A 12,481-nucleotide genomic window follows, 5' to 3' on the forward strand; every position below is an offset into this window, starting at 1 on the left:
AAAGCCAACGAGGCACGATATTGGCTAAAGCCTACAGAGCTAGTCGCACGATAATGGCAGAGAACAGAGCAGCCAAATTGTGTAGTTCCACCTGTACCTACAACAGTTTCCTGCCTAAACAAAGCAGCAGAAAAACACACAGAAGTAGAAAAGGCTACGAAAGAAACGTTTGGATAAAGCAACAGGCCAAAACAGAGTTACGCATAGGGATGGATGGATGGATGGTTCAATGAGGCAAGAACTGAGGACAGGTATTATCCTTGGTTTGTTTTGTTTTGGGAGAATTTATATTTCCTGAACTATGTAGTATGTAGAACTATGTATGATATGGTTAGCAATGACTTTCAAAATCTAGCGAGCTCTTGCTAATTTCTCCAACTACCTTTGCTTTTACTACATGTTTTAGTTAACATTTCTGCATTGCTAAAACCCACAACTATTCTGACACTAAACAGATCGATCATAAACAGGGAACCTTTAATTAGTTCATGATGCCAGAAATCCATGCAATTGTCCAACTGCCAGCTTGTTGATTGTACGGGCAAGTAATTACACCTCACAATCCCTTTAAACCTGAATGTCACACAGCTAATCTGGCAGAAATTCAGCACGGTTGTAATAGTAAATAGTTTGGGACGATCAATTTTAATCTGTACAATCTCTGCCCAGTTTAAGAAAGTAATGTAAGTTACAAGCAATATAAACATTAAGATAAATCAGAAGTAAGTGAAATATTCATTATCCATACTGTCTGCATGCTCCTCCACTGTGTACGAACACAAGCCAGCAGACACTTATCAGTCAGGTGAAGGTCGTCCACAGTGAGCCATGCCTGTGCATTGTTTAATCAGTGTTCTTGTCATCCCCGTGTGTACAGGCCCAGTGTGAAGGAGCCAGAGGAGGGCTTCAGTGACGAGCAGCAGGAGTCCTCTGACGAAGACATGGAGTGGAGTGGGAATAACTCTCTGTTCGCCAACCTGTCCATCCCGCAGCTCGATGGGGCCGCAGACGAGAGCAGTGGTGAGTCATCTCATGCTGAGACGTACTGAGACAGCACTTAAATGTCAGTTTGCTTTGACGCTTATCTTACATCCCCTGCTGATTCATGTTCCAACAAGGATATCAGAACACATATCAGGCACAATAACAATTTGGGTTGATGCTAGGTTTTGGCTGTATGATGTCATTTAATTATGAGGCAGCTGTGATTTAATATAGTGCAAGACCTCTGGGATTGTAATTGATTCCCTGGAGTTCAAGTTACTGTCAATTAACTCTTAATACATTTTACAATTGCCATAAAGCCAGTCATATACAAACAAGTGTAGCAATTGTCATTCTAACTACACCATCCAACCATGGTCGAGGCCAAACATTAAATTCATTTAGTGTGTGTGTGTGTGTGTGTGTGTGGTGTGTGTAAACCAATAAAACATTGATAGACTATTTAAAAAATGAAATAGTTATGATATTGATATATATCTGTATTTTGGTCCTGGTTGGATCTTTGTCAGGTGAAAATATCTGGTGTTACTTTCTAGCCTTGTACATACATGTGATGTGTATTTAACCACACCCCTTCTTATATTATCATATGGCCCACCACTAGCACTAACAATCACACATTCCCATTTTCCATATGTTTTTAGAACCAAATGGTTTCTGGGTCAGCCATCTTTGTAGCTTTGCTGAAACCACTTGACTGCTGGAACATGGGTTGCGGTCGATAGTCCAAAAAAAATCATGTCCTATGTCCTTTCGTTAACACTTTTACTTGACCTTGGTTTAAACAAAACAAATTCTTATGATGATGGCTAACTAGCAATTCAATATTCTTGTTCAAGATTTGAAAGAATACATATGTATTTGTATTTCCTTAAGTTTTGGCTGGTGTCAGAAACACAAAATATTTGCCTTCACGTTTCTAGATATACATTGGTCTGTTGTGCTGAAACTACAATGGTACATTGCTTTAAATGTTGCTGATGCAAGGAATTGTGGGACAGCATTATCTCCTTTGTATTGGTAAAGGATGGTCTAATGTATCCTATACTGAAGGAGTTAAGAAAGGAAGCTGTGAAGCACCTTTCCTCAACATAAAGAGAATTCAAACAGCTCTTATCATGGCTGCCACTGAAATACTTCCGGGTCATTTCACTCAGTTAGAAACATTCCTGAGGAAAAAAGACCATTTAAATACTGCCTTGGTTAAAATTATGCACCTCAACTGCCATAGTATAGACATATATGGAAGACACAAAGCTGCTGTGCATACACACATAGGTGTTCAACACTATACATAAGCATAAAAGTTGACCATTTGTACAGTATTTGTATTTCCTATCTCTTCTGTAGCCAAGTTTTAATTCATCATTCAACTCATGAACATATTCATGTCAGACAGACTGGCATATCCACCAGATCATCATGAACAGAGCTGTCTTTGAACAGCAGTCAATGAGGGACATATGTAACATGGTCTATTTTCAATGTCAGACCTGGGAATAGGCACTGATAATTGTTATATCAAACATTTGCAGTCTAAATAGATCTATTACCACTGGAGCCAGTTTCTAGTAAGACCTTCAGGGGCTATATTGTATCTTGCCAGTAGAGTCCTGAATGCCATTAAATGTACCTAGGCAAGATTTTCTTAAGAGCCATACACAAAGCTGCTATTTTATGTCTACACTAATTGGTGTTTGACAGGTGACCGATGGATGGATGGATCATAAAATACATTTTAGATATTCTATAAACCGCACCATAGACTTTATACATAAAGCAAAGTAAAATATTGACTTGTTAAGTCAATTTTATCTCGCATCAAATACCAGTGTATCAGCATGCAACATTCTTTCCAGTTGGCAAAACAAATAATACTTTGACAATTCAAGATTTACGGGATGGGGTCGATTTGTTGAGCCAACTGAATCGTTATTAAATGGCAGGCATCAAAATATGGTTTTAAAAGTTTATTATCATTCTATTTTTACACAATACAAATGTGATGAGATTCATTATCTATAGCACATTATAGACAGTGAATAGATCTTAGTGACTTAAGAGTCCTCCGGATTACCTCTAACTTCTCTCAGACTTTGGAGCTACTTTTAGTGCTAAAATGGTTTGTGATCCTTCAGACCAATAGCTAAGCAACCTTAGGACTGACAGGCCCAATTTTAGGATTTTCTCCTAACTTGGCGAGTTAGGACCTACTTTTAGCCTTAGGATGTTCTGTGAATATGGCTCCAGGTTGTTTACTTTAATTATTAATAAATCAGTCATCAAGTTTTTTTTAAAGAACATATTTTAATTTTGATTTGAAGAGAAACAATTATGTATGAAAATTAGAGATTTTAATCCATATCTTGTTGCTGGTAACTCTTAATAACATGTCTCTTCTTCTCTTCTGTTGTATCCATAGATTCGTCCTTAACGGACAGTGGCTCCAGGACCCAGTCTTCTCTAATAGTCACAGAAAAGATGCTCGGGAAAAGGACTCCCTTTTCTGGGGAGCCTGTTCACCTGGAGTGCAAGCACCCCGAGCACAGACCAGTTCATGTGCTGGACACTGAGCAACCACTTGACAAGCACTTTCAATCGAAAAGCAGCCAGGACAGCAGTAGTGAATGTTCAACAGGTTTCAAGGTCAATAAAGAAATCCCTTACATCCCACCAGTCAAACACCCTATTCCCTGCAAGATGGCCAGTCACCCTGAGGTGTCTCCACTCTGCGTAGACAAAGAGGACATACGACCCCTGTACACCTATGAAAAGAAAACCTCCATACCCTTGGATAAGACAGATTTAGAAAGTTTCCCATTTGGTAATGGAAAGGTCACCAAAAACAGAAAGAAGTACGGCAGCATAAAGAATGTAGAAACTAACTGTCTGTCCATTCTTCAGAACCACAGGACCTTCTCACTTTGTTACTCTGAGCTGAGAAACTGCTCAGCTAAGACAGAGCTGGAACTGAGCCAGAAGGACAGTAAAAGCCCCATCCTGAGGAACATCTCCTCATCTCCATCACCCATGGAAGAGGATGAGTTTCTTGATCCTCAGGTGGAAGAAATAGGCCAGGATAGTGAGGAGGGGGATGTTGGTGAACTCAAAATCAGGTATGAGGACTATCAGGAAAATAAGACAGAGAGGACTATAGTGGCCCAGCAGGAAGCACACTACAAGTTCTTCCCAAGTGTCATCCTCTCCAACTGCCTCAGTAGGAAGAAAGCTGGGAGCAAAAAGCTAACTGATTCTTGCAGTGAGCTAGAACAGGCCCAGCCTCGCAGATCTAGACTAAAAGTGAATAAAAAAAGGTTGGGAATGGTAGGACAGAGGAACAGATTAAACATAGTTGAAAGCTCTACCTCTGACAGCCAGGTTAGTACTGGCCTCACCTCAGTCACACCTGCTTGTCCAGTGACTGCAGAACCAGAGATGCCAATTTTGAAGGATGAGCCAATTAAAGAGGCTGAGCCAATTAAAGATGGGCCAGTCATAAAGGAGGAACCAGTAAGTGAGGACAAGTCTGTAAATGAACAGACAAAACCAATTTCAGAACCCCTTGCCACCCCTGTTTCCAGTTTTACTAAAGAAGTAAAAGACTCAGCAGAGGATAGGTTAAGCCCACTGCAAGATTTATCAGCTAAAGTCACCTGTACTAAACCTTCAGCATTGCCTGGTAGTAAATACACCCTGAGGACCAAACGGAAGATGATCTATGATGGCGAGGATGGAGAACACTCAGGTTCCACTCGTTCTAAAAACCCAGCCTCCATCAAAGAACGAGTCAAGGACGTGAATGTCACCAGTGGGCAGGAAGTAAAATACCAGAAACGGCGCAAGAAGGAACCCCCTATCATCATCAAGTATATTATTATCAACAGATTCAAAGGACAAAAAAACATGCTGGTGAAGATGTCAAAAGTAAATGCAGAGGAGCAGTTGGTGTTGCTGACGCCTAAAAAGCTAGAGCAATACAATAAACTTGCACCTCTCAAGGAATTCTGGCCCAAGGTGCCAGAATCCACTGCTGTCAAGTTTCCCATCACTGAGCCAAAGCCCAAAAAACAACCCAAAAGAAAGGCAAAGGTCAACTCTTCTATTAAGAAAACAGTCTGCAACTCCTCTAAGCCTAGGGTCAGACAGGGAGAGAGGGTCAAAAAGATTAAAGGCTGTCAGAGAGGCCCAATTCTACCCTCTCTACCACCTCCTCAGCCATGTTACTGTGAGCTAGCAGATGACCATGGTATTGAGTATTCTGATGTCATGGCAGAGTTGGGCTACCTCTCTGACAGATCCCCAAGCCCTACAGACTTAACACCCCCACGTTGTTGGTCCCCAAGTGACCCTCTTATGGACACAAATAGTTCAGAACAGCTAATAAATCCACTTAGTGACCCATGTCTTAGTTCTGCTTTTCACAAGCCATGCACAGTGTCTTCAACCAAAGAAGCACAAAATAAAAAACCTAAGAAATTTACAGACACTAAAAGGAGAGTAAGAAAGTCTGCTACTAAGCCTCAAGAGGAAGAGGAACCCAAAAGAGAGAAACTGAAAAAAGGTGGTGCTGCTCAAAGGCAGAGAAAGAAAGCTAAAGAAGCTACTATCAACAGTTCTACAATCACTACAAGACCTAGAAAGTCTCGCAAAAAGAAGACTGAAGAACCCAAAAGCCACGACTCAAGTAAAGACCGTTCCCAGCTCCTTTTCCCAGAGGATGAGTTACCTTCTTCTGAGAGCTCCTCTCAAGGTGTCCCTCCATTTCAACAGCCAGTGAGCACAGATCGCAACAGCCAGGGTAATTCCCAAATGGCATCTATATCAGTAGCTCAGACTATAGAACCAAAAGTTGAGGACTGTGAGACTTCTATCATGGAGGTCAACCAAAGCCTTTCAGCACCAGCTCAACTGAAGCAGCAAGGTTGCCAGACCACTGTGGTAAAGGCAGAGGATTCTCAGGAGTGCATGGCCCCTCCACCTCCTCTGGCTGGTAGATCTGTATTGGAAGACAGTAAAGAAGCTCGGCTAGCAACAGCCTCCCCTTACTCTGGCCCTAAGAATGGGGAAATCCCCACTCTCTCTGAGACCCCCTCTGGCTTGGTTGTCCTAAAGCAGCTTCTCCAGAAGAGGCAGCAGGGACAGGCCCTTCCTTTACAAGTGGTTGGTGCAGACAGCCACTCCACTGCCATAGCTCAGGCTGCAGCACTACTAGATCCCACAACTAAACCAGTCAAATCCAGAAGAGCTCCTTCCACCACTCCTCGGAAACCCAGGGCCCCAAAATCTACCAATCCCAAGGATAAAAAGCCCAGAATCAGGAAAGGCAAAGCAAGCAACACTCAGCCAAATCTGTCAGTGAAGCAGGAGGGCAACGTGTCAGATGACAGCCCCATCTTCCTGTCAGACCCAGGCCTGGACAGTTGCAACTTCATAGAGGACAGCTTATCACCAGAGCTCCCACACAACTATACCTTTGATATAAATGCTATTGACCAGACAGAGTTCTCCAGCCCATACAGTGGCAGTCAGTTTGTCCTGACTGATAAGAATTTACCAGTTAAGTTCCTGAGTGATGTAAGCCAGGAAGCTGTATCTGCCCAGGCACTGGGCTTTGAGAAGAAGCTTGATAAGCTATTTGGTTCTGTGGAGGAGCTACAAAGAGGGTCTGACTGGCACAAAGCAAGGCCTGCCAGCCCAGACCTCTTTGATAGACCTGAGAATGGGGAGTCTGTGTCAAATCACCTCACATTCCTTGACTCTGAGAAAATCAAGAGCAAAGAGTGGGACTTCTCCTTAGGTAAAGCCCATACACTCAGTCCCTTTCAAGACTTTCACTGTGAGAGAAAAGAGCTGCTCTTTTCCGTCTTCGACCCTGTCCTACCTTTGCCTTTAAGTTCTGCGTCATTCGTCGACCATGAGGGATCCCCAACAGGTGAGCTTCTGGAGGGCATTGATGGCCTAACATCCACCACACCCAGTAGCTCTCCACGCTCCATCAGTTCACTGTCCCAAGTGAGGGCAAGCCAGTTGCTGCGGGGGGGAGGAGGTGGAGCCCACATTCTCAAGCCCCTCATGTCCCCTCCAAGTCGGGAGGAGATCCTTAGCACTCTACTGGACTTGGAGATGTCAGAGGCAACCTTCCAGGAGCCGTTCTGCAGCGATCCCTCTGATGCGCCAGGAAAACCAATGTAAGACTACATGCACCAGCGGCACAAGCAGAAGTAATGATTACTTTTATGAAACTGTGGACAGTGCATAGATACAAAAACTACTTCTCTCACTAGAGGCTGAGGACTTTCTCCCAGCTGTCGTTGGTAAAACAGCGGAAACAATTCAAGAGTTTAAAAAACCCTTTGTCGCTGCCGTTTTAGCAACCACTTTGAATTTAGAAATCCCCAGACAATTGGTAGGCACTGAGATCTCCGATTGTCTGGTAACGCAAGACTACTAGAGTTTTTGTCCATTAGTAGTGCTATGGAAGCCTCTTTTTTACAAGTGGGTCCCAATAGACCTGTGTTTACCCTACTATTTCATGTCGAGATAGCTGCTGTGAAAAAGGTTATATTAATTATATCATGCACACTGATTGTGAACAGAACTTTTGTAGTACAAATAATTATAATAATGATGATAATATATACCATGTGATTATCCACTTCAGAAGCTGTGATAAATTTCAGTAATGAATAAAATGTTAAGTCAAATAATCACATTTCTCTGTCTTTTCTCCAGGGAGGTTGGTGGCCGTAAGTTAATGGTGGGTACAAGACTGGCTAAGGAGCTAGCAGAGTTTAGTGGGGAACTCTCTTTAGAGGGCCTCCGTTTCTGGAAGACGGCCTTCTCAGCCATGACACACCCTGCCATCACTATTACCTCATCTTCTCAAGACAAAAGTAAAGAGCAGGTCCAGCTTGACCCATCTGCAGCCAGTGACAAGAAGATCATCCTTCTGCCCTGCAAAAACCCACCAAGCCAAGAGCGTGTGCACCTGTGGCTGGAAGCCAGGAAACAGTATGAGAGTTTACGAAAGGGGAGAAGAGACACAGGGGTGCTGAAAAAAGGGGCTGGGCTGGATGTGGAGGGGAACCCAGAGAGAACTGAGGAGCCATCTGCTTCCAGTTGTCCAGCAGTAAAGGTTGAGCTGTGCTCCAGTATCAGAAACCAAAGGAGAAAGAAACGCAATCTGTCCTTAATCATATCTCCTATGAAGAGTATAGGCTCTCAATGTAAATCCACAGAGGTGAGTCCAGTTTCAGATGAAGGCGGTGTGGTTATTGAGCAGGAGAGTGGAGAAAAAGATGATGGTGATGATGATGATGATGATAATGATAAAGCGACCTCTCCAGAGTCCCCAGAGCTGCCTCCCTGGCAGCAGTCCTGTCAGCCCAGCCCCTTAACACCAGACCGGCTCAGCAAAAACTCTCCAGAACCTCTGTCACCTAGGCTGTCCAACTCCCTGGAGAAGCTAGGGGAGAATCTTAGCCCCTCACTCCTCCATGCCAGTAACACGGAAGAGGAGAGGACTAGTCCCCTCCTCCTTCACAGCACCCCCTTTTTAAGGAGGCGGCGAAGAAGCAAGGAAGATCTGGATCCAGTGTGCAGCACGCCCATATCTGAGGGTAAGAAAACAGCAGTTTCATCTATGTCATCTGTAATGTTTAATATCAAATAATAGAAATTGGCGAGTGTGCCTGGAATTGGAATATATCATAGCTGACCAATACTTTGACTTATTTCTAGCTTGTGTAAATGTTCTGCATGCACTCCTGCTATTGATATTGTTACCTAACCTGTGTTCTTATTCCTGCTGCAGAGGATCCCACATCTCAGAGACTCCAGCAGAGGAGGAGAAGCCAAGCAGACCCACTGAGACGAGTGTTACTGACCACACAGATGAAGGTTAGACCACAATTGTTGATCTTTTTTTTTTTCTCTGACCTCTCACCACATCAAGAAGACCCCAGTCTGCCCTAGTTGAGCAAATCTATGTACCTGGTATTATGCCTCCAGCTTGTTGCTTTGAATGAAGTCAGTGTTTGAATTGAGCTTTAATGATTTTTGCCTGTGTTGTCTTGTTCATTTGTCTTTTCCACAGAACCAGTTTGCTGCTTTGAACGTGCCAAAGAAAGATAATTCTCAGATTGAAGGGCCCAGCATAGCCAACTCGTACGGCTTCAAAATCAGCATGCAAAATCTGCAGGATGCCAAAGCTCTGCATGAGGTTAGCAGCAGCTCTTAAGACCCCAGCATTCATTCATACTGAATCTGTTTGTGCGCTTTTAGGAAAGAAGAAAAGGTTATATTAGTCCATTTTTTTTGGGCCTTTCATTGCCTTTATTGATAGGGACAGCCGAAGAGAGACAGGAAAGGGGGGTAGAGAGAGAGGATGACACGCAGCAAGTGGCCGCAGCAACTCAGTATATGGGTCACCAGCTCTACCGCTGAGCTAACCGTGCACCCGATCTAGTCCAATATTATAGGGTTGGAGTTTCATAGCATTTTATTAAATGTGCTTATTGAGTTAAAATCCTTTAGCGCCTCAGTCAATCAACATGGGGTCCTTAGAGTTACAGCCGGCGGGCTACCAAAATATTGTTTGATATTTTTATATCGTTTTTTTTTTTTTTTTGAATTTAAAATCATGAATCTGAAAAATCTGATAAATATATTGTAAATGCTATTATTGTAGGCCAGTTCGACCAACACAATTGTTCACTAAACAATCGTAGGCATAACCCTGCCTCCGTCTCTATCAGCTATGGGGTCCTTGGCCTGAAAAACATTTAACCATGATGCCCTTCTGGCATTTACTCAGGCATTCTTGTACATTTTTCTCAACTTCTTTTTTTTTTTTTTCGTGATCATTTTGGCTGTGTTACAGCTTGTGGCATGAATTTTTGCAAGAACTTTTCTTTTTAGTAAAATTTTTGAAATCCAATGTCTTTTACTCTTACATGTCTTTTATACTTTATTGATGCATTTTGCACCCTCTGGACACCTTTGTGGCAAAAATTTACACGTCCACAAAATTGCTATTAAATCATACATCAATATTTTTCATAAATCTCTTAAACAACTTAGAAAATACCTGCCTGTTTTCCATATAATAAATAGTAGAGGGATGGGGCTTCGGTGGTGATTAGAGTCTTGGATATGTCAAAGATTAGCAACAAAATTGATTTGATTGCATTAGTATTTTTTATGTAGTGCCAGATACTCCCTCCGGACAACTTTGTGGCTAAAAATGCCTCATTGCTCTTGAGTATTCAATCTAATAAGCTTCAGATTTTAACATTTAATTAATTAGTTGTTTAAGTGTTTGTAAATAGAACTCAAGAAATGTTGGTCCATCCCAGCTCTCAACAGTCAGACAATACACTGAAAGCTGCTTGGCTTGCAGCTTTACAGACTAGTTTTTGCACCTTGTGGATCTGGATGTCATGGCTGTCCAATAGATCAGTCAGTCTAGTATTAAAGTTCCTATGCCATGACAAAAAATTCTATATGAAGGGATGTCAGAGACTTGGTGCTCTGATTGTCCTTCCACTCACAATGGCAGAGTGACATTAGAGGTTTTTTTTTTTCCTTAAACCTTATAAATGATCTTTGGCTCTGTATAGACACTGGGTTGGAGAGAGCACAATCACAAGACAATAGTTGCACTATGTTGGCATTTATTTTATTTTTTTGTAGTAGAGAAAGCTGAGAAGAAGACAGAGAATATTGGAAAACACTGGAGAGGAAGTTTGGCAGTGTTCGATCCTCAACCAGCAGGGGCACACATGGTTTCAGGGTTTCGGAGGTGGCGGGCTCAGCCACTTGAGTATCTGCTGGAATGCAAACTCATGCTAAGTTTTACCACTGAATGCCATTCTCCTTGGAGCCCATGCAGTCTATTTATTTAATATTCCTGGCATTTAATGGATGGTTTTATCCAGACAGACTGTGAATGTGTCAGTAAAAAAGCTTCAATCACTAAAATAGTAAGCAGTCATTAGCAAGGGGTGAAATATTCATATTCAGGCCATGACAATTATACGGCAACTAAAAAATGATCAGATAAGAAAACAAATCTGGGCATAGGGGGCGAGATATAATGGTTATTTATATGTAGTTTGAGTGAATAGATGAAGGAATATAATTGAATAGGTAGAGAGCACCCCGATGTGCTGCTGAAGATGAGTTTTCTGCCTTGAGTTGTTTCTTAGTTAACAGACACCATCACCACAAAATCTAAGTCTAAAAAATATGTCTTTAGACTGATTTGTCCTGGTTTGTCCCGATTTGTCTTGATTTGTCTTTCCTCCTCAGGTCCAGCACCTAACGCTGATGGGCATGGAGCTTCATGCAAGAACCCGACGTGACCTCGAACCTGACCCCGAATTTGACCCCATATGTGCCTTATTCTACTGCCTCAGTTCTGATGCTCCCCTGCCAGATGAAGACAGCACCCAGCTGACGGGTGCCATTGTAGTGGACAAAGACCATCAAAGTTGTGACCGAGGTTAAAACTCATTTCATTATTGCGCTGCTGAAAATGAGGATATTTGTTCCTTAAGATGTTAATTATTATGTAACATTATTCAGCAAAGTAGGCAGCATTTTTTTTTCGTGGGTTGCACCTAGTCACATGATCAGTGTCTACATGCAGTGGGGCTAATGAATCTATTGAAATGCCCTCAGCAGGTCATAGAGGAACAGCGCCCCTGCTGGTCAGGTCGGGCGTCTCTGGGCTGCAGGTGACATACGCCACTGATGAGAAAGTGCTGTTTCAGGAGCTGACCACCATCTTGAGGAGGTGTGTATGTGTGGCCAAGCAGGTGTAAGCACAGCTCCTTAATATACTGCTCCCTTTGAATGAACAGTAATGGAGTGGCTTTGCTATCAGCAAATATGTAAAGCTGGTGGTGGAGCAAAATTTTTAGTTACATTTACTTCATTCTTACATTTGAAAAAGAAGACCAAGACCACCATACTACAGTTCTCAAATGCTGACCTTACCAACCCCCTGTGTTCTGTCAGGTTTGACCCAGACATCCTGGTGGGGTACGAGGTGCAGATGCATTCCTGGGGCTACCTCCTCCAGCGGGCTGCAGCGCTTGGGGTGGACCTGTGTCAGCAGCTGTCACGAGTGCCAGGTAGCTAATAGTTAAAGATCTTCAGACCTGTATTATGACATATTAACAAATAGTCGACCAGTAATGTGTGTCTGATCATTTTCTGCAAAACAAAAAAAATATTTTCCACATTAAAATCTTTATAGCATCATCTTCTCACTCTACATCTGAATATGCAAATGTTGTTGGATTTTCCAGCTGGATGTGCACTGGTGGATCACACTGTACAAGTTGCATACTGGACCAGGACTGACTATTAACTATTTGTTAACTATTTGTATGTCACAAGTCTTGCTGGTAGGCCCCACCCCTTAAAATCAGCTTTTCAATGAGTATAGAGAAACTTTCTACTTTCAGCA

General features: G+C 42.5%; 1 protein-coding gene across 1 annotated transcript in view; it reads left to right on the plus strand.

Annotated features, from left to right (window-relative positions):
* Positions 1 to 12,481, plus strand: part of LOC118341058 (DNA polymerase zeta catalytic subunit-like) — a gene marked incomplete in the record, with an annotated part of 68,493 nt that overhangs the window by 49,606 nt on the left and 6,406 nt on the right. The window contains 8 exon segments of the mRNA XM_035679232.1: positions 878 to 1,020; positions 3,428 to 7,193; positions 7,738 to 8,624; positions 8,819 to 8,904; positions 9,101 to 9,226; positions 11,317 to 11,509; positions 11,692 to 11,803; positions 12,028 to 12,143. Of these exon segments, the coding sequence (XP_035535125.1) occupies positions 878 to 1,020; positions 3,428 to 7,193; positions 7,738 to 8,624; positions 8,819 to 8,904; positions 9,101 to 9,226; positions 11,317 to 11,509; positions 11,692 to 11,803; positions 12,028 to 12,143 (5,429 nt within the window).

Source organism: Morone saxatilis, unplaced genomic scaffold (assembly GCF_004916995.1).
Source record: "Morone saxatilis isolate NCDOM2014 unplaced genomic scaffold, NCSU_SB_2.0 Contig7, whole genome shotgun sequence".
Classification (NCBI taxonomy): Eukaryota; Metazoa; Chordata; class Actinopteri; family Moronidae; genus Morone; species Morone saxatilis.